This window comes from Aricia agestis, chromosome 13, assembly GCF_905147365.1.
Source record: "Aricia agestis chromosome 13, ilAriAges1.1, whole genome shotgun sequence".
Taxonomy (NCBI): Eukaryota; Metazoa; Arthropoda; class Insecta; order Lepidoptera; family Lycaenidae; genus Aricia; species Aricia agestis.
The window spans coordinates 15,209,878-15,235,117 of NC_056418.1; the positions used below are offsets into that span (position 1 = coordinate 15,209,878).

Here is a 25,240-nt window from a genome sequence, read left to right on the forward strand (position 1 = left end):
TAAATAGAGACAACACTATACTTATTCGTTTATTAGGCGATTGAGAAATAGTCCCCAAATATGAGGATTAATCTTTATAGTAACTCGTAAAGAACGTTTCAAATCAAAGTATGAGTAAGAATTAGAAAGCGCTGTTACGTGTAGACAAGAACCGTACCGTTCTACCGTTTCGTAGATTGCTATATGCTGCGTCCGCATACTTTTACTTAACCGTACATTTTGCCGAGATAAAAAGTATCCTGTGTCCTTTCCTGGGACTCAAAGTATCTCTATACCAAATTTCAGCAAAATCGGTTCAGTGGTTTAAGCGTGACAGACCGACAGATAGACACACTTTCACATTTATAATATAATACGAGATTTTGCCCGCGGCTTTGCTCGCGTTAAGAAGTATTATTATATACAAACTTTCAACCCCTATTTTAACCCCTTGGAGGGGGAAATTGATCAAAATCCTTTCTTAGCGGATTCCTGCGTCATAATATCTACCTGCATGCCAAATTTCAACCCGATCGGTCCAGTGGTTTGGGTTGTGCGTTGATAATAATAATAATAGTAATAATGATAGATCATCATGGTCAGTCAGTCACCTTTGAGTTTTATATATTAAGTATATAGAATATATAGATTATGAATTTAATGAACATAATATAGGTTAGGTTAGGTCACACAAAAAATTTTTTTTTTTTTTTTTTTTGGTAGAAACAATTTGCATTTGGTATAAAAATTGTTGTACTAATTTGTAGAAAGTCTCATGATGCAGACAACCCTAGTTTTCTTTACATTTTTTTTTAATTTAAATGTACCGACACTAACCTGAGGATCATTATATCGAAAACGATCGTGTAAAATAATAATATTGTGAAAAATATAATAATAAAGTGCAAGAAATGTGTATAGTTAATAGTTATTGAATTGAATTCCGTACGCTTGACATTGCTACAAACATAATGTTTTGGCTTAATTTTGGGTAACAAATTAAAAACAAATCACCATCCACGCGCTTGCAGGTGAGTTACGGCCTTATTGCAGAAAAAAATAAAGATTTCTTAACTTTACTGAAGTCTGACCGAAAATGTATGGAGCTAATATCAAAACCTTCATTAAAGTTAAGTTATCATTAAATTACTCTGGGTGCGATTGTTAGTTTGTTGAATTGTTCTGCAAAGCATGACTCATGACATAACATAACCAGAAAGAAATTGATTGCTTTGCACTTATCGTCAAAATTAGTGAGTAATATAATTATTATACATTTTAATTCACTAATTAATTGATTTTTTTGAAAGAGATTTATTGAAAGAATTTTAAAAATATGAAAATGTTTAACGATCACTATCGTTAAACATTTTCATATTTTTAAAATTCTTTCAATATTCAAATTCTTCATTATGTGTATTTGTTACACTTTATGGATAAACTTTTACAAAGTTCTTTTGCATCGCCTCAATGATATTGTAATCCATACGCCAAAACACCGTTTCTAGTCTGTTTTGCAGATGTGTATCAGTGCATTGTTTTTTTATATCCGTATTTGTAACTGTAATCCATTTCTTTGGTTCTTAGTTGCTGACATTTAAAAAAAACTGACTACCTGCCGCCTCTGTCAGTGAATAGGGTACTGTACAGTTTTTGTATGTTTGTTTAGGATAGATTTATAAATCATTTTTTGAATAACACAAAAAGTAGATAATACAAGTTTCTTTAACAATATTACAATTACATTAATCTATCGAGACCTCGTCTGTTAAATGACATCTCCAATATATCAGGCAGAGACATATTTTGTAAAAAATATTCGCTGTAATGATAGGCTGTAAATTGTAATATAATCTTATATGTATATAAAATTCTCGTGTCACAATGTTAGGCCGCGTACTCCTCCGAAACGGCTTTACTGATTTTAACCAAATTTTATATGCATATTCAGTGGGTCTGAGAATCGGTTACTGGGTACTTTTTGTATCGATACAAACGCGCTTTATTAGCGTTCATCTTGAGTTTGTATCGATACAAACGCGCGTTTCATTTGCGTCAAAAAACACGTCCTGTGGAAGGGCCCTTACTGTCATAATACATATTGTGTCAGGACAACGATCTTCCGTCAGACGGACGGACGGTAATTTTGAACTGCGGACCCAGATAGTTGATGGCACTTATCTTTGTTTATATAGAGTTAATAGGCATTATGTGCAGGCCTAATGCAATAATAATTAAAATTTAAAAAGTAACTTATTTACAAAAAATATATTGAGACACATTGGTGGACAACCTACCAAAGTTTGTGCAAAATTTCGTTTAGTGCGATGTACCATCGAGGAAGTTGATTCCTATGCAATTGACAGACCAACGTTATTTGGTCGAATATGTCAATTCAATGTTAATTGTTATCTGTCAGCTGGGTTTGACGTAATAAGACCAAACTACTTAGGTCCCCGATTTGCATAGGAATCAACTTCTCTGATAGTACATCAATATGTTTCGGGGGTATGGCTTGTATTTAAGATACATAATCAAAAACAGTAACGTTAATTTGTGCATTTCCATCGGCAGAGCCTGTTCTACGAGATCCTGGCGGGCGTATGGGTGCGCAACGGGCTGCAGATCAAGGGGCAGGCGATGACGTACATCCAGGCAAACTTCTGCAACTCCATGGTCGACCTGGACGTGTACTGGCTGCAGGTGTGCGCCGCCCACCTGCCGGCAGACAGCTTCCTCGATATGTGTATTGATGTGTGAGTATAGTGTCTACTAACTCGAGTACCGTTTACGGTCGATTCACGGTCCGATGTTGATCGAGGCCCGAAACTCAGCTGTGGAAAAATCTAGCAAGCGTAGTAGGACGATCTCAAGTCGAGTCTTCTAAGAAATAGACAGAGAAAGTTACAATTTAATGTCAATCATTGCAAAATAGTTCTTATTGTATGACTTCAAGGTCGAAGCACTGTCTTTATGACAAATAACGTTTTTTTAGACCATGAACAAAATAACAGCTTTTGGAATCTTTGGCAATAGCATTTCTTCTTTTAATCGCAAATTTTCTTATCGTTACATGAAAAAGAAACCAGCAGACTATTTTGATATAATTTTTATTGAGTGATGGCACTCAACAGAACAACAGAACAGGCAAATGAATGCACTGAGATCTTAGGTTATTTAACTAGCGCTTAATAACAATTATTTACCTACAATAATAATATTTTATTTTGCAGTTTCGGCGTGCGCGAGTGGCTGAGCCTGACGCCGTTGTCGCTGGTGCAGGCGGCGGAGCAGGACGCGATGGTGGAGGGGCTGCTCACCTTCCTCGCCATACTCGTCTCCTCGCGCACCAACCTCGGTGAGTGGTGACGATATCACATGTTATGCTATGTGCACGTGGGAGAGCCATGCTTCGGCACGAATGGGCCGGCTCGACCGGAGAAATACCACGTAGTCACAGAAAACCGGCGTGAAACAGCGCTTGCGCTGTGTTTTGCCGAGTGAGTGAGTTTACCGGAGGTCCAATCCCCTACCCTATTCCCTTCCCTTCCCATCCCATCCCTACCCTCCCCTTTTCCCCTCTTCCCTCTTAAAAGGCCGGTAACGCACCTGCAGCTCTTCTGATTCTGCGAGTGTCCATGGGCGACGGAAGTTGCTTTCCATCAGGTGACCCGTTTGCTCGTTTGCCCCCTTATTTCATAAAAAAAACAGAGTGGACGTTAGTAACGTCCGGCAAAAAGGGGCGGTGACAAATCAGGATCATGATGAAAGCGTCTGCCGTCTGCCTCACACCATGTTTAATCATTATAGTTTGTGCGTTTTATGATGATATGCGTGACACATTATAATTGACAATAGTAGGGAAGTTACCTAACAAAAATTAATCGATAGTTTAGAAATATCGAATCACTTCGTAAAGGATTTGCAATCGAAATTATCGATTTCGTACTGACATTTCAGTGGTGCCGGCGATTTAAGATGGCCGCCCTTTTTTATCGATTTGATTTCGATTCAACAGAGTCAATCTCTATTGACATAAGTTCCGTTTCATGCATAGGGTCATTTCGCCTATTCGCGTCCATTTAGTGCAGTTGGCAAGTTTGATGGCGAAAATAATAATGTCCCAACATTCATTTCTATGAAAAAATTATGTTATGTGATCAATATATTAGTCTATTTTAAGATTAACTTTCAGTTTTACTCGAAGCATCTTATGTTAAATTTTTAAATAGATAAACTTCAGAATAAGGCGTTTTACCCACTTTGCGTCCACAAAATCCTAATTGCGTCCACCCGTGGACCATTTAGCGTCCACCAGCTTAGAAAAGGAATATAGGGGTGATATTTTAAGAAAATAAAAAAAGATTGTATTTTAACAATTTCTTTATTTCAGAGTATTAAAAATCAACATTATTATCATAATAAAGAATCTCAAAAAAATAATCAAAATCTTCTCAACATTGAACTTAAAAATATATATTTTAACAATTATTTCTTTATTTCAGAATGTAATTAAGTAAACTGTAATAAAAATCAACATTATTATCATAATAAAGAATCTCAAAAAAATAATCAAAATCTTCTCAACGTTGAACTTAAAAATATATAAGGTACCTACCTAAGTAGTAGGACTAATAGGTAAAAAAAAACAAAAATTTTTCAAACCACTTTTGACCTAGGCGATCATCTTTAAAATTATTTTTAAACTTCCCATCTCGAATTATTTTCTGAACAGTATTTAACAATTCTTGCTTTTTCACTGGAAATCCACATTTGGAAATATCAAGAAGCCATTCAACTACTTTTTTTTCACCATCTACTCCTAGCGCTGGTTCTGGTCCAGGTTTCTTTACTCCATCTGGTCTGCGCCCACTGATTTTATCCAATATTGTGGTCTTGGGAATAGCATATTCTTTACATATTTGTCTTACCGATTTATTCTTCTCTCGAATTTCATTTAACGCTTTCTTTAAATCGTCTTCTGTGTATGTTCTCCTTTCCTTCTTCTTTCTTTTCTCCGAAGAACTCATCTTAAATAGAAAAAAAAGAATAAAAGAACTCATTTTATTTAAAAATACAATTTTTAAACGTATTTTTAATAAAAAATATACAATAATATAATAATTAACAATACATTTCATAATTATTATTTTCACATGCAAGTCAACATGCAAATATTTAACGAAAATAGTGGACGCAATTTGGTTTATGTATCATCCCCTGTAGGTATAGTTTGCGTCCACAGGTGGACGCAAAGTAGAAATTTTGTGAATTCGATGTAGTAATTCGCGTCCACCTTATTTCAGTCGTTAAATATAAAAAACATAAGTAAATTCATAATAAATATTATTCCTTTTTACATTATAATAGTCTACAAACAACTATGTAACCTAATTTTTACTTAAAACAATAAAAAACTTACCATCGAACGCGCCGCTGCACACTATTTTTTTTGTCGCGCGAGCGCGCGCACATGCTCCCTTGTTGAACAGCCGAGGCTAACAATTTCTTCTAAACGGTTTTGGTTTGGCGCACGGACCTTTTGTCCATGTGTGCGTACCTCGTATACATTGACGTATTAGCGGGAATGACTTTTCGTTTGATTGGTGTGTTAGTTTATTTATTTTCGGGATTTTAAAAATGGAGATCCGCAAAATGGACGCGAATTGGTCTATGGACGCGAAAGGGCGAACTTACCCTACGACATTTTTCAAATGTTTTCGTAACAATAATTTTATACTCCTATTTCACAGTTAATATTTATAATTTTTATTAATAAGTTAGCATTTAGCATCTTTTCATGTTTATTCATTTACAATTATAGGAAACATTTGTTTTTGTAGATGGAATATAATTTATTACATTTTGATTTTTTTTGTTTTCTTGTAAAAAAAACCCGTAGCAAGGAACATGAAAACATTTTCGCGCCTAGACCGGCGGACGCGCAACACGCACTTTTGTGCGCTCCCGTTTATTCAAAATAATTTTACCGTGAAAATGTATAATTAGACTTTAATAATAGGATACATCTATTAATTAATGAATACAATTAATAATAAAGTGTGAAAATTACATAAACTGAGTGTTTTTGTATAAATTAGTGTGAAAGTGAAAAGGACGCCTACAATAAACGACGCGCAACGCGCCATTTTGTGATATAAAACTTTTTTACTTGTGTTAATTTACGGTAATACATACTTGAACAGTGTTGTGCAGCTATTATTAGTACTATTGTGAATGACTAAACCCTAATACAAAATGATGGTATAAGTACCTACCTTCAGTTAGGAGATTGAAGTCGACACACGTAGAAAAGCTCAAACTATCCGCGATCTGTCCACCTTACCTTCTCCTGATAATACTTCCTTTTCTTTTAGAGAGCTGTCAGTCACAGAGGTTAAAAAGGCTGTCATGTCAATTTCTTCAAGGGCCGTGGGCATTGACTGCATAGGTCGAAATATGATAGTTCCATTATTAGATATTTTAGCTCCGATCCTTGTACACATCCTCAACTTCTCACTTACAACCGGCGTCTTTCCCTCCTCCTGGAAATATGCGAATATAATTCCTCTCCCCAAAAAACCGAGTCCTAAATCAGTGATTACCGTCCAATCTCTATCCTTCCCTTCCTCTCAAAAATTTTAGAACGTTCTGTACATCATCAACTTCAGTCTTTTCTCAATTCACATAATTTACTAAATCCATTACAATCTGGCTTTAGTTTTGGGCACAGCACTTCCACGGCATTGGTAAAAATTACTGATGATATTCGTCTTGGGATGGACAATCAATTATTAACTATACTTACTCTCTTAGACTTTAGCAATGCCTTCAACTCAGTAGACCATGATATTCTTTCTTCTTCTTAGCTCACTTAATCTATCTCCTATCGTAGTAGAATGGTTCCGCAGCTTCCTTCAGGGGCGCCGACAGCGCATTAAAATTGACAACACATCGTCATCTTGGTGGATATTTTTGCCGGTGTGCCTCAAGGCAGTGTGTTATCACCTCTCTTGTTTTCTCTTTTCATTAACTCCATTTCTCGTAAAATTTCCTCTTCCTATCATATGTATGCCGATGACCTACAAATATATATCCAGGTCCTGCTCCCCTTACTATCCTACGGTATTGCTCAAACCAATGCTGATTTAGATGAAATATCGAAGTGGAGCAATGCCTATGGTTTAGTCCTTAATCCAAATAAAACACAATCTATTATTATTGGCAGCAGACATCTAATTGCGAAAGTGGACTGGAACTCCTTACCTGACATTGTCCTTGACGGGAATGTTATTCCTTACAGCTCCTCCGTGCGTAACCTTGGAGTTCACTTCGACCGCACTCTCTCATGGGATATCCAGACCCAGGAACTTCGCAAAAAGATGAACGCTGCCACCGCTTCCCTCAGACGATTAAGCAATTTCCTGCCAGTTGCAACTAAAATTAATCTAGCCACGACCTTACTCTTCCCTATTCTAGACTACGCTGATGTTTGTTACTGTGTAGAAATGAAAATCTCCTCTCTTCCCTTCAACGACTTCAAAATTTGTGCATCCGTTTTATTTTTGGCCTTCGCAAATTCGATCATGTGGTCTGATTATCGGTCTCAGCTGAAGTGGTTTCCGATAAAGATGCGACGAAATTCTCACGTCCTGCATTTACTATATAATATCCTCTTTAATCCTTCAACTCCTGACTATCTAAAAGTAAAATTCAATTTCCTCGGTCATAACAACCCTATTCTTCGCTCTGCTAAAAAACTTACTCTTGCTTTTCCATCTCATAAAACTTCACTCTATGATTCTTCCTTCGCCATCACCGCTATTCGACTCTGGAACTCCCTACCCGATTTCATTAAAAAATCTGAATCTATAAATATATTCAAAAAACGTGTAAAACAATATTACTTAGACCTCTCTATATAAAACCGTTGGTGTGTAGGTTCTTTTATTTATACTTTTTTTTTGTCTTATTATATCTGTGTAAAGTTTATTTCGTTTATTCTATTACCGTATGTTATTAACTTATTACCTAGGAATAATAAAAACTATTATTACTTACTAATAATGTATGTAATAATATAATATGTATATTTAATATTTATATTTTTATGTCATTATATTTTTAATATATTTTGTTTTCGGTTGTCTGGGAGAAACTGCTTAAAGCAGTAAGACCGCCTTTTTGCACAATTTTGTAATTTTTTATACCTTTTTTGTTGTTATTATTTCTTTTGGTTTTTTTTCTCTTTTATGTGCTTTTGTCTTTTCTTTTGTGTGTGCAAATAAAGAATTTATTATTATTATTAAAACTGTCACCCATATCATCTTAGAACGCACAAACTATAGGAACACTTTTTACTCAAAATTTAATAACTTTTTTATATAACTATTTACTGTGTATGTGTTGCGCAGGCAACGACGAGCTGACGCAGTCGCGGCTGGAGGTGGCGACGCTGCTGGCGGCGGGCGACAAGACGCACTCGCAACTGCTCGAGCTCATGCCCGAGCGCTCCGGCAACGCCCACACGCGCAACTTCGAGCAGGTGCTCAAGGAGGTAGGATATATACCGTCAGGGTAGATCACGTTAGTCTAGTCACATTGCTTCGTTGCGCACCGACATGCATTTTAAATGTTATAAAATTGATACGTTGCATAGTCAGATAAAGACAGGAGATAAGGTGGGAGGGAAACGCGCTGCGCTGTCACTGCGTTCAGTGTTATGTTGTTTCACCGCAGATGTATGCTAGCATACAGCAATGTGTTGTTCCGTTTGGACGATGCAACAGATTAAATTGTAATAAGCCATCCCGTCGGTACATAGGCGTATGTCGTGTATAATTTTGACATTGGAGTACACTGTAGGTGTAGGTGTCATGTTAGTTTTTCTAACTGTATCCTTCCCTCCTGAATCACAATAATTCATCCAAAAATTACACAGTAAGTAAGTCTTTGTAGCTCTTTAACATTTACCTCGCGTAGTACCATCGAGAAAATCGATTCCTAGGCAATTGACAGACCAACGTCATTTAGTAAGATCATGTCAATTCAATGTTAATTGTGATCTGTCGGCTGGGTTTGATGTGACGTGACGTGACCAACCTACGTAGGTCCCCCATCTGCCTGTGAATTAATTTCTTCGATGGTACAACTATTTATTTATTTATTTATTTGGTCTGCCAAACCATCTTATAAAAAAACTTATATCACTAATATTACAACACGAACCTTATTGAGGTGCAGACCCAATTACAGGTAGACTCAGCATGCAAATAATATATTTATAGCGAAATTGCTTTTATGAGTCGATGATGACAATATCGCACGTTAAGTTGGGTAGGGGATTTCTGCTAGCACTCGCTTAAAAGGAGCAAGTTTGTGAGCGGTAATGTCAACATCGAACTCCTTTAACAGCTTTTTATGGTCTCGACATATTCTCGGTAGCATGCTATGATGGCCTGAATTGGTTCTGTAACCCTTTACAGAAAACACCTCTCGCTTTCTAGAGTTAGGTCTTGGAACAGAAAACATTATTCGTGACAGGACTGTTATATAAGTTATTTAACATTTTAAAAAGAAACATCTGATCAGTTATCCACCTACGATGCTCAAGTTAAAATGAGTTCTTGCCACGCATGTCAACGAGGCATTAGTATTTCACTGCTTAAAGATTTATTATAAATAAGTGTTAATGGCTTGGAAATGGTCTCTGCGCAACGAGAAATAAATATGGGTGGAATACCATCCGGTCCAGTACTTTTATTTAGGTCAAGGTTTTTTATTTTTTTTATTATTGTTTTATTATCTACCTCTATATCGGTTAGCGTGCTAACTGGCATTGAATGTTTACAGCCTTCTTTTAGTAGGTCAGTATAATTGATCAAGCTTGTGCCATTAAAATCTGTAGAAAAGTTTTCCATAAAAGCGTTACAAATGTTAATAGGATCTCTGTACTTTTTATCATTTAGAAACATTTCGTTAGGTTTAAAGGTACCTTTGGATTTTCTTTTTGAGTTAATGTAAGACCAAAATGCTTTAACATTATTACTACTTATCGAAGCTTCGATATTTTGCACATATTTTTTAGATATTTATACACAGGGACATTTTTAGTAATAGCTATGGAGGATTTTACCATCAGGATTTGTAATTGTATTACATTGGGTTAAGTTATGTAAAGCTAATAATTCTTTTAACGAATTTCCTATTGAATTATTGGTGTCCAACATACGGGTTTTAGTGAAGTTTAGCTGTACCTGGGGTAGTTCTATCCAAGATATCTGGCTGGTATCAAAATCTCCAACGATGAAGATGTCTCCTTTTTCTATGGCCGTAATAGCTCTACTAAGTGAATCAATTTGTTCTTGTTAGTGGTGGGAGTATATATATGGCACATATATTTATGGATTTTGCATGATTCCCTTTTCCAGTGGTTACTTTAACCCACAAATCTTCCTTATCACTTTCAAGAAAGCTCATGCGATATGCTTCTATGTCTTTAGTTACAGCAATTAGCACTCCTCCTCCGTCAGCTTTACAGCTATTAGTAGTACATCGGTCCCTCCTAAATATTTGATAATTATTGTTAAGTATTTCGCAGTCGTAGATGGTGTCATTAAGCCATGTTTCTGATAGAATAATAAAATGTCATACGAACAATTTAGAGATGCCAAATTTAGATCTAATAATTTCCCACGAATACTTCGAGAATTTTGATAGTAGATGTTAAGTTGTGTATATGTTATTTTAGTGGGAACCATACTATTAACTAGATTTAAGAGTGTTGATGATGTTTGAATTTTTGATCCAAATCGCAGGGGAAGAATTATCCTTTCTGATCATAACGCGACCGTTGCGAACCAAAACGTATTTGCAAATTCTGTCTTTTTTTAACAAACGAGCTTGTGCATGTAGGTTTCGTGAATAAGATGAGAGATGCTCCATGACGTATATCGGTTGCTTCTCCCCACCGATACCGACTTGAGAACTATTTAGCTTATCCTGAGGGTTGGCTTTGTTAAAAGAGATACACGCTGCCAGTAAAGTGTCACGTGCACGTGCTGACGACAACTTAACAATAATTGATCTTGGTCTGTGTGATGTAGAATTAGCTTTTGGAACCCTCACACACGATAAAAGATATTTTTCTTCTAATGGACAGGAAACAGTTTTTAAGTTAGTAAATTTTCGTTACTAAACTCCGGAAGGCACTGCATTTCTACATTGCTTTCTCTTGCGTTAAGTTCTATTTGGTTAACTTTGAACGCCATATCCTGAATACTTTCGCGGAGAGAAGTATTTTCAGCGCGCAGGTCTGCCATCTCTTTTTCGGTTTCCACTATCTTTTTGTGGAGATCATCGTATTTCGTCGAGAGGAATTCGATAGTTTTCAATAGATCAGGAATTTGCTGCAGTCCAGAACAAATGTCCTGAAATTCCGTCTTCATTTTACTTTCGAGAATGTCGGACAGCATTTTTTGTATTTTAGTAAGCATGGTGCTCTCAAAACGATTGAGATGTTGTTAAATATCCTCGCAGGGGTCAGCAGCGAGAGCAGGATTTTCTTCAATGACGAGTTCATCAGCGATTTTTACTGGTGTGTCGCTATTGTCGCCCTTCCTTTTGATAATTTTGCATTCCGGACACTTCCATGTCGTTTTTGATTTACTTGACAATTTTGAGTAATTTTCCTTTGTAAATCCAACACATGCAAAGTGATAAAAATGAGAGCACACTGCGCAAGACAATTTTTCCGCAGTACTAATTCTTCGTTGACATGCGTGGCAAGAACTCATTTTTTTAAGTTTTTTAATGCTTCAGTATGTGCTCAAGATCAAGGGTAATTTTTTCTTTAACTATAACATGTATCTATCCGTTCCAGCTGTCAGTATACCGGGCGCCGCCGCGCGGCTCGGAGGCGCTCGAGCAGGGGCTGTTCGTGCCGCGGCCGGTGGTGTGGCAGCGCTACTACGACCCGCTGCACGTGCTGCGCCGCGCCGTCCACCGACGCGACTTCCACTCCTCCATGGATAGATTCACGCAGTAGTTAGTATACCCATCAGATTATTGATTTATTTATGTCATTATATCTAAAGTTTACAATTTTGACATTTATTGTCTTTAACCCGTAACCGAGTTGTGTAGACGATATACAAAAGGTTCTCTTTAAAAGGTTAATGAGCCACAAAAGAAAGACCAACATTATAGGTAATAACTATGTACTAACGTATTAAACAAAATTATAAACTAAATTACACAAAGCATAACGAGCGAGCCATCCGACTCCGCGCATCCTAATCTGTTATTGTGCGGCCAAAATCAGACTTACCTGACTACAGTGTTACAGACTCATCCGTCTGCGCCTCTATAATGTATTTTCAATTTGCATGTGGGCTGTGGCCCATTAATCAGATTTAATGTAATTTTATCAGCATAGTAGCTTTATCAGCAGACTGGTAAAATATTCTTAAAAATTCAGAAGCACTGGCTATGTTCAATTTCAAAGCAACACACGACTACGCTTTTGGCTCAACAACCCCCAATTATTTTAACATTAAAATTCGAAAAAACAATATTATAAACGACACATTACAGCGTTGTAATCTTTACAGCGTGCGCGAGAAACGGAAAGCGGAGGGCGGTTCAGTGGGCGGAGCGTGCGGGGCGGGCGAGACGGAGGCGGGCGCGGCGCTGTGGCCGCCGCTGCGGCCCGCGCCGCCACCGCCGCCCGCCGCCGGCGATCCCAGACAGCTTTGCGCGTCAGGTCAGTATCAACTAGCGAGACAGAGCGGAGGCGGGAGGACGGACATTTTTGACTATTGAGTTGAATCGAGTAAAGGAAATCTCGAGTAAATTACTAATGATAATATTATGCTGCCATCTAAGCGGGCCTCTACACTATCAATTTTATTGAGCTATATCACGTATTGTGCAATATTATTGACCGTCTAGAGTTAATATTATTGTCAAGTAAGTTGTTACTTGTTTTATATTATTGTAGGTCTACCTCGTCTAGGACCCCGCTAATTGGCATTCGCTATTAACGTTTAGATTTATTAATAGTGCGTAAAGCTATTAAAGAAATACATGTAAACATTTTCATTTCGCAGGTGTGCTACACGGAGCGTTACTAGCGGTACTGGCGCGCGGCGTGCGGCGGCGGGGCGGGGCGGAGGGCGAGGGGGGCGCGCCGCCGGACCACGTGCTCGCGCTCGCCGTGTACCTGCTGGCTGTGGCCGCCGACCTGGCCGCCGAACGCGCTGCTGACCAGGTATGACGATGATGATGATGACATTATGTTTGAAGCTTGTGAGTTATAACATAGTCTTGCATGTAATAATTTCGACAGCGAAACTAGAAATTCAAAATATGTCGTTTGTAATGTGTTGTGTCACATCACACTTTTTATTTCTGTCTTTGCTGCCGAAATTATTTGTGTGCGGCCGCGAAAGTATTGGGTAATCTTAGCATAGTTAGAGACGAAGTAACTTCTCGTAAGAAATGTCATTTAGCTATACACTGGGTTAGCCAAAGGTCGGGTTATGTATAGCTCTTACGCTAACCTGACCAATAACCTATCAATTTCTTATTCTATGATGTTAAAATATTACTGTGTGGGTCAATAAAAAACTTGATTATTTGTCCAGCGCGAAGTGTGCCTAGTGGGCGGGGAGGGTGTGGAGTCTGTGGGCGGGGTGCCGCTGCTGCGCGCGTTTCCCGGCGGCTCGGTGTGCGACAACGCGCGCACGCTCGTCACGCACGTGCCGCCGCCGCGACGCGCGCCCGCCAACTCGCCCGCGCCGCGACCGCCATCTGACAGTAAGTATATTTAGGGCATGTTTCACCACTTCCTGATAAAGTGCCGGATGGGTCATAGGCTATCCAAAACTTTTTTGACAGATACTCTATATTTCATCTGTTAAGTTAAGTGGCGGATAGCCTATCCGGCACTTATCAGGGAGTGGTGAAACAGGCCCTTAGTTGCTTAGAAATGGATTTACATAATTATTATACAAAATGCAACAAAACCGAGCGATAATACTTTAGGGTGTGTACGTGTCTCTTATCTGGTTTACTGTGAAAGTAGCAGCGCCGAAAGACCAAAGTACACACCCTAAAGTATTATCACTTTCTTTTGTTACACCCTGCATTAAGACTTGTAACGTTTGATTTTGTTAAGATTTTAATTGCCTTTGTTTTATAAAAATTGTATGTATCTTTGTCAGCGTGGACACTGATGAAAATACATATTACAACACATAAATAGTACACAGCTCTATTTCGTCCACATCACATTTGCCTCTTGTCTGTAACTAGATTCTACAAACACTATCACACTGCATGTAAGGTTTTAGGTTACATGTCTTGGAAGTCTAAAATCGACTGAATTGCAGGTGAACCGGAGTGGGAGACATCGGAATCGGAAATGGGCCCGCCCAGTGGAATGGGCGGGGCTAGTTCGGCGCTAGCGGTGCCGCACGAAATGGGCGGGGCCAGTACAGCGCTAGCGGTGCCACATGACCTCAGTGGAGCTAGTACAGCGCTAGCGGTGGCACATGACCTCAGCGGCGCTAGCACAGCGCTAGCGATGCAAGATCTAAGTGGGGCTAGTACAGCGCTAGCAGTGCAAGATCTCAGTGAAGCGAGCACGGCGCTAGCGGTGCCGCCGCCGCTCGAGCTGGTGCGCGGCAACTCCATGTCGGATCAGTCCGACGCCGGGGATGAAACCGAGATCAGAGCTCTAGAGGTGAGTTACAGCTAGCCTGATAGGAGCCGATGGTTTATTCGCGTCACGAAGTTTATGTAACGACCTGTTACTAACAAAATATATTTACACAGCCTATTCAAAGTTCGCTGTATCTTGCTATGCTAGAAAAAAACAAGCAGACTTTGTGTTGCTATATTATGCTGCGTAAATATTCAGTAACATAACATTGACTTGACATAAAATAGATATCAAAATGTGATGTTTGTAGATGCTAATAAATCAATTCCTAATGGCACAATGTTTATGGCTTCGGATAATGTCGTATATCTATATATATATATATATATATATATATATATATATATATATATATATATATATATATATATATATATATATATATATATATATATATATAAAAATGGATTTTCAATTGTGTTAGTAACGCTAAAACTCGAAAACGGCTGAACGGATTGGGCTAATTTTAGTCTTAAAATTTTCCTAGAAGTCCAGGGAAGGTTTTAAAGTGACACGAAGTTCACCGGGACAGCTAGTTTGTTTATAATTTAAGATGTATTTTTTGTAGAGCGACATAAACGAGCTGCAGGCGCTGGTGCTGCTGCAGCACAGCCTGCGGCCGACGGACGGCGCGCCCGCACCCGACCACCAGATGTCGCTGGCGCTGCCCTCCTCCCCACACCACTTTACACCAGGTACATGATGGGAGTGTATGATAATGACCAACCGCGGTTTAGGGTTGCCCTAACCTAACTTAAGTTTAACAGTTAAAACTGATATGCATTCGCAGGTAAATGTAATGAGAGATTTAAGTTTTTGAAACAAATAAATAAATAAATGTCTAAATAGGGCCCAATATTAAACATTTTGTTTATAACAGAGGAGGAGTGGAGTGTGATGGTGGGGGACGAGTCCCCGCCGCCCGCGCTGCCCGCGCCGCAGCCGCACGCTGCCCACGATACGCAGGTACGTGCAGGCAATACATTTTTTTTTGCTGAAGGCAGGTCAAGTAGCCCTGATGTCACTGCGACCCTTGAGGATCTATTGTAACTCCTTCGCATTAGAGTACCGTCCCCAACCCAATGCTGCTCATAAATTGAACGATGTGGTTGGGGTTGGTGCCACGAATTTCCTCGGTGGATGTGTATTCGTAGCAACCAAGGTGTCTGTTCCTGCTCTGTAGTAGAGCAGGGCAGTCAAGGAGAAGGTGTATAGGTGTTTCATCCTCCTCCTCGCAGAATCTGCAAGTCATTGAGCTACCTTTCTTTGATTCTTAATTGATTCCTATCCATGGTGAGCACTATTCCTGACAGTTTCTTGTTGAAGCCAGAAATTAGTGCCTTAGAGTGTTCAAGGCCAGGGGTCTCAACCCATTGCTTCCTGCTCAGTTTACGAACCCATTCCTCGAGCACTTGCTTTGTGGTACTGGGAGATATTCCACAGACTGGTTCTGGGCCATATATGAGACTCTCAGCCCCAAGCCTAGCCAGTTCGTCCGCGGTTTCGTTATCGGGGACGTTACTGTGGCCCGGGACCCATACTAGGCGTATTTTGTTGTCCTTTCCTAGCATGTTCAACGTCTCAATGCATTCCAGAACCAATTTTCACGAAACTTCTGCAGCAGTCAGTGCTTTAAGTGCAGCTTGACTATCAGAGAAGATAAAAATATTTTTGTTAACTAGTGCCATCTCTAGGCTTTAGGTTTAGGTTTAAAGATTCTTTATTATCAACAAAGGCAAGCTGCCACTTATTTGATAACATTAATTACTTAATGTCTAGATACAATTTCATCGTTCGTCGTCGAAAATACAATATAAGTAGGTACAGTTAAATTACTGGTACATAAAGGCATTTGAAACATTTAAATTTTTTTAAAGGTAAAAAATGTGTACGTACCTCACATTTAACAAAATATAGCTAACTGATTACAAAACCTCAGGTTATTATGTTATTACAAAAGGTATAGACAGTAAACTAAATCATTTTAATTTGCGTTAATAATATAACATTTTAAAACTTTCGCGTTGCATAATAATTAAAACTTAAGCGTTAAGTCTCGTTAATAATATGTTCGGCTAATTGCTTTTTAAAAACATTCAAAGATTGGGAGTGTTTAATGCTTAATGATGCTTAATAATAAAATAGGCTTTCTAGTAAGCAACCGATGATTGCGAAGACCTCAGCCTGAAACACGGTCGCAAACTCCCCCAAACTGGCATGTTTGCCTCTTGGGGGCCTGCCTCCGTAGAATCCGGCTCCCGCACGGTTGTCTTTCCTTGATCCATCCGTGAACCAAACTATATCGCTAGGGCGAACATCAATTGGGATTTTTCCTTCCCAGTCCTCCCTGGCAGGTATAAGAACCTGATATTGCTTCGAAAAGCTATGCACCTTGATCATTCTTCTTATATCTCCATCCTTTTATACGTGGGAGAGCCATGCTTCGGCACGAATGGGCCGGCTCGACCGGAGAAATGCCACGTTCTCACAGAAAACCGGCGTGAAACGGCGCTTGCGCTGTGTTTCGCCGAGTGAGTGAGTTTACCGGAGGCCCAATTCCCTTCCCTATCCTCCCCTATTCCCTTCCCTTTCCATCCCTACCCTCCCCTATTACCCTATTCTCTCTTAAAAGGCCGGCAACGCACCTGCAGCTCTTCTGATGCTGCGAGTGTCCATGGGCGACGGAAGTTGCTTTCCATCAGGTGACCCGTTTGCTCCCTTCTTTCATAAAAAAAAAATAATATCATGGCATCTGATGGCATGTCCATGATGGGTGATTCACGAAGTGACTGTTGAGTTCTAGCTGTCTAAATGGGGTGGAGGCCCAATTTGTCCTGCCCGCCGTCCTGGCCCTGAGAGCCGCCTTTCTGGCCTCCATCTGAACAAGCAGAGGAAGCGGAGTTAGGTTGATCAGGGCCTCGAGGGAAGCGGTGGGTGTTGACGAGAGCCCACCCGTGATTATTAGGCACCAGTCTCTGAACGCTGTTCAGATTTTTACGACAGTTTATTTGTTCAGCCTTTTTTTGCCACACTACGGAGCCATATGTGGTAATCGGTCTCACTATGGCTGTATATATCCATAGCATTGCCTTCGGCCGAATACCCCGTTTAGAGCTGACAAGCTTCCAACAGGAACCCAGAGCAGATCTAGCTTTTTTCGTAATATACTCGATGTGCTTATTCCAAGTGAGCCCCTTGGTCTAAGATTACTCCTAAATATTTGACTTCACTCGCAAACTTAACAGTTTTCCCGAAGAGTGTTGGGGGTCTTAGTCCCTCCAACTTCCTCTTTTTGGTGAAAGGTATCAAGACCGTCTTATCAGCGTTTACTGTTAGCTTGACCCTTCGGCACCAATCCTCGACGACTCTTAGTGCTGACTGCATTAACCCAGCGACCACTGATGCGCATTTGCCCACCACTAGAATCGCTAGGTCGTCAGCGTACCCTTGAGCGTAATATCTTCTGAGGTTCAGTTCCCTTAGTAGGTCGTCGACTACCAGGGACCATTCCACAGGTGACAACACACCTCCTTGAGGGCAGCCTTGCGTCAGCCTGATTAAGAGTGTCAGGTCCATGATGGTCGATGAGGCTACCCTATTGTCGAGCGTGGCTTTGATCCACTGTACAGTAGTTGGATCCATGTCCCTCAAAGCCAGGCTATTTGTGATAGAGTTGGTTGAAGTGTTGTCGAATGCACCTTCAATGTCTAGAAAGACACAGAGCGCAATCTCTTTATCTTCAATTGCTCTATCAATGCGATCTACTAGGTCCATTAGAGCCGTTTCAGTAGATTTGCCTTTTTGGTAGGCATGTTGTCTTTCATGCAGAGGCTTTTTAGTGAGATGACACCTATCTCACTAAAAAGCCTCTGCATGAAAGACAACATGCCTTATGTGTAGGTTGACCACCTTCTCCATCGTTTTGAGCATGAAAGAGGTGAGGCTGATTGGTCTGTAGGACTTCGGTAAAGCCTTATCTCTGTCCCCACTCTTTGGTATGTAGGACACCTTTACCTTTGTCCATGCCAATGGGATGTAGCCCCACGCGAAACTTGCTCTGAATATTTTCAGTAGCACTGGGATGGATGGGATAATGTCCTTGCCCTGTTGGAGGAGGGCCGGAAATATGTTATCCTCGCCGCCGGTCTTGGTAGGCCCATTATTATATTGCCCATTTGACTCGGTCAGGCTTGAAGATCGTAGAAGCTCTTCTCCAGTCGTCAGACGATGGTCTGGTTTTAATAGTCGTATGGGAGAAGGCTTCGTTACTTTCGAGATAGATACTGTTGGGGAAGTGTACGTCGGCTAGTAATATTAGCGTTTCTTCCGCTGTTTTAGTATAAGTACTATCTGGCCTCTTTAGAGTGCTGGGATGGGAGCTAGGGGCCTTCGATATTACTTTATATAATCTTGAGGTTTGCGAGGTGTTATTCACTTCCTCACAGAACCTTGCCCAAGAACGTCTTTTGGCCTTCCTTAACTCTATTAAACGTCGTCAGGACGGTTCTGTATGCGTCCCAGTTCCCGTCTCTTTTGGCCCTGTTAAACAGAGCTCGAGTCTCTTTCCTGAGTCGTGCCAGAGTACCGCTCCACCAAGGTACGTTACGTTTACCTGACGTCTTTTTAACAGGACAACTTCTGAGGTAAGCATCATTCAAACCAGTCTCCAGCTCTCCTACCGTTAGTTCTAGTTGTTCTACGGTCTTAACAGCTTTGTTGATTGCTGTGAGGTTTAACTGCAATTCCTCCCTGAATACACTCCAGTTTGTGGCCTTTGGGTTCCTATAAGTCACCTCTTCACCAGGCATACTGTTGTGTATATCAAACCTGATGTAACAGTGATCGGACAGTGAGTTGTCGTCCGATACATGTCAGTTGCAGGCGCGATGCTGTATAGGGCCTGTACAAACTGTAATGTCAAGGACCTCCTGTCTCAGTGGGTTGATAAACGTTGGTTTAGTAATGGCTATAAAAGACAGGAACGATAAAGTCCTAAGCCACATGGCGGGTAGATTCGACACAGAACGATATCTTTTTAACAACCTAGAAACTCCACCCAGCTTGAGTGACCCCTCTCCACCAAGCCAATGTCACAACATCTAAAGGCAAAGGGTGGAGCAGCATAAAATCTAAGGAAATCAGAAAATGTCGGATCTACTGGCCGCCACACCGACTGGGACCTCACCGTTCAAAACATTAATATTATTATTATGCAATTTATAAAACAATAAATGTATTTATTTATTATATGTATAACATATTATACTCTATTCTATTAAATATATATATATATATATATATATATATATATATATATATATATATATATATATATATATATATATATATATATATATAAAAAAGTGTCCATGGCGTGATGGACCACCATTAATTAAAATTCATAATATTATTTCAATTATCCTTGGTGCGAAAAATCTAAATAATAAAATAACAAAAAAAGGATATGGACGAACAGTCTATAGACGGCCCCAATTTTATAATAAAACGTTGGTTTAGTACCCTGATTCAAGGTATGGAGGTTGTTAGTTAGCAAGAAGTCAAATAGTTTCTCACCTATGGAGTTTACGTCGGTGCTGCCCCAACTTGTGTGGTGTGAGTTGCAATCGCTTCCCAGGATAAGTTGGATGCGCTGATTCCCGACGTAGTCTATTACCGGTGATAGCTGCATTGTGGGGTCCTGAGTGTCTCCAGGAAGATAGAAGCGGAGCAAACCGTCAGTCTGCCTGCAGTCCCGCCGGGCTCCTCGATATACGCAGCTACTGTGTCATCTGTACATAAGCAAGAGACACACAAAAATTTGATCCTCTTGCTAAAGAGCATGCAGGATCTGGGCCTCTGGCCATGCTGAAAATAAAGTACGTTACCTGCCAGTCCAAGGCCCATCACCGTGTTCCGATTGACCCACGGTTCTTGGATTAAAGCAATATCGAGCGCCTCGCGAATGAACATCTGACAGAGCACATCGGTGGCAGCCTTCGCGTGGCGTAAGTTGACTTGTTACTTTAATCATTTTTCTTTTTTTGTTTATTGTAACTGTGGAGTGTAGTTGTGGAGTGTGCTGCGAACTGTGTGTTTATGTGTTTAGGTTGAGTGGTGTATGTTGGGTAGACGGAGCAGGGGGTTTCGCGCTGCTTTGCGACTGGAGTGCTCCTGCGCTAGTGAGGGTAGCTGAGCTGGCTTCCTCACCGCGCAGGCGCCTCCAGTGCCGCCGCGTCCGCGTCCGCCACGGGACTGCCCAGGCTTACCCCTACTCACGGTTGCCCCTTGCCGGGGAACCTGAGGTCTGGGATTAGTCTGCGCAGCCGGGCGCCCGCCTCCCCTGCTAGTGTGTGCGTGCATGTGCGGTGTTTGCACGTGTGGAGTGTTGGGCTGGGCAGTGTGAATGGCAGATGATATGCCGCTGCTGCCAGCTTGTGGTGGCACCGTTCCTCCATACCCTATCGGGTTGAGGAGAGGCGCTGGTTGTCGTCCCTTTTGTGAGGTGAGGGGCGTAGGCGTTGCTCTTGCAGACCCTACAGGGTCTTGTAAGAGTGCCGGTTTCGGTCCCTTCAGGCGAAGCTGAACTTGGTTAAAGCCGAAGTAAAGCTGGAAGTTCCGCTCGGAGAGTAAATTAATCGCAGATTCGTCGAAAGAAAAGGTGAAGGTTTGCCCCTTTCCATCGACTTTTCTGCTGACTACTCTCCATCGCGGGATTCCCATGCCACCATTCTGCGAGATCAGTCGCTTGAGGATTCCTACCTCGTCAACCTCAAGATCAGGAACCCACGCCGTAGCGTATCGGGGCTTGGGCAGTTCCGCCTCGTCAACGACGCGGAGGACTGCTCCATCCCAGGGATGGATCATGTCTATCAACCGCGCCAGCCACTGCTTAGAGGCAGCGTCGACGCAGGTGAAGACAAGTCCACCAGATCTGTGGGCGCATCCTATCAACTGTGGTCCCTCTCCCTCCGGTTGGTCGTCGATGACTCGAAGAATGCATTTCTTCAGCTCCTCGGCGTTCTCCTGCGAGAGAGGGCCCCCAGCATCGAGGACGCCCACACGAATTGCACTCGCCGCCTCACTGAAACTCGGCTTGGGCGCCTGAGCACTATTGTGCTTGGCTGCCTTCGTCGGTCTTTCTTGTGAGTTGGCGGTGTCAGAGAGCTGCCGTTTGGAGCTCGTACGCTTCTCCAATCCTCGGCATACTCAGGAAACTCACTGAATGGTTTCTGACAAAGGGTCTTCGCCTCTTCGAGGCTCTTACCCCTCGCCATCCACCACTCAATGCGTCTCTTGGCCGCCCCACTGAGTTGCCTTCTTCTTCTCTTAGGGGCGTTAGCGGAAGCGCCAGCCCCAGCCTGAGAAGAGGAAGGTGCAGAAGCGCTAGTTGTTGCAGGGTCGGAGGGGGTGCCAGACACAGTAGTGTCCTCTGCCCCGACAGACCCAGCCAATAAATGGTCCTCGGCTACGCCGACTTCCATCGCCTCCTTGGAGCATAGAGCTTCCAGTTCGGCCACTAGAATATCCTGGTCTTTATCAGAATCCATAGAATTCCCACGAGAAGCTAGAGAAATAAAAGGTCCACCCCCACAGAGCCCCGCTTGCAAGGGTAAGGCTATTTACACCTCGAGGTCGCCTGGTATCGAGGGTCCTCCGTTCACGGCTGACTTCCCGCAGCCACGCATCCTTCGGCACGGGTCGGATAACACCGATTGGATTGGGTTTTTGTTGTCGAGTTGAGTTCTGGTCTGGGTCAGGGCATTAGAGCCCAAACACAGACCAGACCTCTACCCAACCCAGACCGACTGATCCCGAATCTGACAACAGCTTATCGCCGCCGTCCGAGGGAGGAGACGCACGAGACTGCCCATCGAGACTTGGCTGTTTCACAGCCAGTCCCGACAGGGTTAGCCGAGCTCGCCTCAGTCAGGTCCGAGGTCAGCCGGTCCGCCGGTCGATCACCCGCCCGCTTGCCACATCCGCTAGATGTTTCAAGCGAGCGTTGCCCGGGGACACCGTCACGATTACTTCACCAGAATCAGAATACCACCGACGTACAGATTTGATCCGTTAGTCAGGTGGCACCGAGAGACTGGAGAAGTATTCGTGCACACTTGGAGGTAACCGGAAATCGCCCCCAACGCAATACATACACTGACACGCAAATCGTGTATTTCTAGTAGTAAAGTAGAGGAAGTAGATTAAAATTAGATATACGTTTTATTTCGTACCCGCTAATATAAGGCAATCTCCAGGTGCAAGTCCATTCGACGAGCGGCGAGCAGATCGCAGTGAACGAGTCCATCATCTCGCTGCTGCTGAAGCTGCACTCGCAGCTGTCGGGCCGCCTCGACTCCTTCGCGCTGGAAGAGCCCGCGCCCGCATCGCAGGAGCCCATCGGTATGTGCGATGATAGCAGCAATTATGTGACAGCGACACCTACTACGAAGCTTCAATTTAATATTAGATTTTTTATAAAAAACTAGTTCCCAAAATTGAACGTAATGTTATTGGCCACCAGGTGACGGGCCGTTCTTCATCGCGAAACTACTACACAAGCTGGCGGCGTTGGACGCACGGTGCGCAGCCGCCGTATCGCACGTGCGGCGCTCGCTGTGGCCGCACCAGCGCGAACGTCAGGCCGAGCAGCGCGCCCGCGAGCGCCGCGAGAAGGAGGAGCGGTCCCGGCGCGCGCGCGAGCGTCAGGCCCAGCTGATGCGAGAGTTCGCCCGCCGCCAGGCGCAGTTTCTCTCCACGCTGGACGGCGAGGGCGCGCACGCCATGGACTGGGACGACGGCCCGCCCGAGCGCGACTACGACTGCGTCATCTGCAACACGACCGCGCCCACCGCGTCGCACGACCCCATCGGCCTCGTGGTGCTGCTGCAGTCCACCTCCGTGCTTGCGCACCGTCGCCGCACCTCCGATCCCGTGCGGCTGCCGCTGGCCGAGCCCGAGCGCGCGAGGCTTGCGGCGCTGCAGCAGGCCACCGCCGGCGCCGCGCACGACCGCCTGCTGGAGGAGCTCGGCGCGCACTGGGAGCGCGACGCGGCGCTGCTGGCAGCTGGCGCGGGCTGGGAGGGCGGCGTCGCGGCGCAGTCGTGCGGCCACCACCTGCACCTGCGCTGCCTGCGCGCCTACCTGCGTTCGCTGGCTGCGCCGCAGCGCCCGCACAACCTGCACGTGGAGCGCGGCGAGTTCCTGTGCCCGCTGTGCCGCCAGCTCGCCAACTCCGTGCTGCCGCTGGCGCCGCGCCCGCCCGCGCCGCCTGTGCCGCCGCCCGCCGCCGACCACGCGCGGCTGGCGGCGCAGGTGTTCGAGATGCTGCAGCGCGACCGGCCCGCGCCCTCGCCCTCGCGCCTGTCAGAGGCGATGGGTAAGGCGATGGAGGACATGACGGCGACGGCGGGTGGCAAGCTCAAGCAGCGCTACGGCTCGTCGCCGGCCGCCATCTTCACGTTCGTGTCGTCGCTAGTGCGCACCAACCTCGAGTGCGAGCTCGTGCAGCGCTCCGGCCACCTGTGCGCTGCGCCCGCGCCGCGATACAAACCGCGCGACGACTGCATCGGTGAGCTAAGGATATTTTTTTTTATTAAAAAAAAAACTTACAGCTCATTTAAGTTAAACAGTAGTTAGATGGAGTTACAATTTTTATTTAAACTAATTTATTTATTTATTTATAATTATTACTAATTTATTTATACTAAGGTCTACGTACAGTTGTGGGCTGTGATCCTATTATGTAATAATTTTATTTTTTATTTTATTTTATCTTAAAGGAAAACTTACAGCTAGTACAAAGGTAGGATACAAAAGTTACAATACAAATGCCAATTAAAAGTTTTCGCGACTAGGTATTTGTTTAGATTGTACATAAATTTGGTTGACGTCAAATTGACGCACTGTGATGAATAAAATATTAAAAAAAGGCAGCGATAAAAATGATAGCATATCCTTGGATCGTCAGTATCAGTAATGTGCAAATTATTATCATAAACTAAATTAGCTTGTGTCAGTAGTATTAAAGAAATGGTCTGTTAACACTTTTCTGAGACTTCTAATGTTAGTATTAAATAGATCTACGTCAGTACTTTGAGACGCTGTATTGTACGCTGTATTGTACGCTTTGCTTTGATAATAGTATAAGACATAACAGTATACACTTATAAAGCTTTACGAAGGGCTGATGATGTGCTTAGCATTACCGAAATTAAGAAAGAGAATATGACATATGACGATGAACGATTACAACTGTTAAGTTTGTTTCTAGTGCCCCTCATGGCGGTGGCGGGCGCGCACGCTATGGCGCTGGCGGCGGCGGGCGCACGCGACGCGCTCGGCGCAGCGGCAGCGTGGCGCGCGCTCGTGCCGTCTGCCGCGCCGGTCCCGCCGCCCGCGCCGTCCGCGCCGCCCGTGCCGTCGCCGCCCGCGCCGCGCGCCGTGCCGCTGCTGCTGCGGGACCCTACCACGCTGCTCATACACCTGCTGCTGCTGGCGCCGCCCGACCCCCCGCACCTCGATCCCAGTGAGTCCACA

General features: G+C 43.0%; 1 protein-coding gene across 1 annotated transcript in view; it reads left to right on the top strand.

Moving 5' to 3' along the window:
- The window catches only part of LOC121733354 (E3 ubiquitin-protein ligase Ubr3), a 63,762-nt gene that overhangs the window by 34,699 nt on the left and 3,823 nt on the right, over positions 1-25,240 (top strand). The window contains exons 7-19 of the mRNA XM_042123569.1: positions 2,554-2,735; positions 3,213-3,337; positions 8,394-8,536; positions 11,861-12,024; positions 12,591-12,742; positions 13,089-13,249; positions 13,626-13,797; positions 14,373-14,725; positions 15,273-15,399; positions 15,585-15,670; positions 22,960-23,104; positions 23,226-24,272; positions 24,975-25,229. Coding sequence (XP_041979503.1) covers positions 2,554-2,735; positions 3,213-3,337; positions 8,394-8,536; positions 11,861-12,024; positions 12,591-12,742; positions 13,089-13,249; positions 13,626-13,797; positions 14,373-14,725; positions 15,273-15,399; positions 15,585-15,670; positions 22,960-23,104; positions 23,226-24,272; positions 24,975-25,229 — 3,112 coding nt within the window. The remainder of the gene's footprint in view (positions 1-2,553; positions 2,736-3,212; positions 3,338-8,393; positions 8,537-11,860; positions 12,025-12,590; positions 12,743-13,088; positions 13,250-13,625; positions 13,798-14,372; positions 14,726-15,272; positions 15,400-15,584; positions 15,671-22,959; positions 23,105-23,225; positions 24,273-24,974; positions 25,230-25,240) is intronic.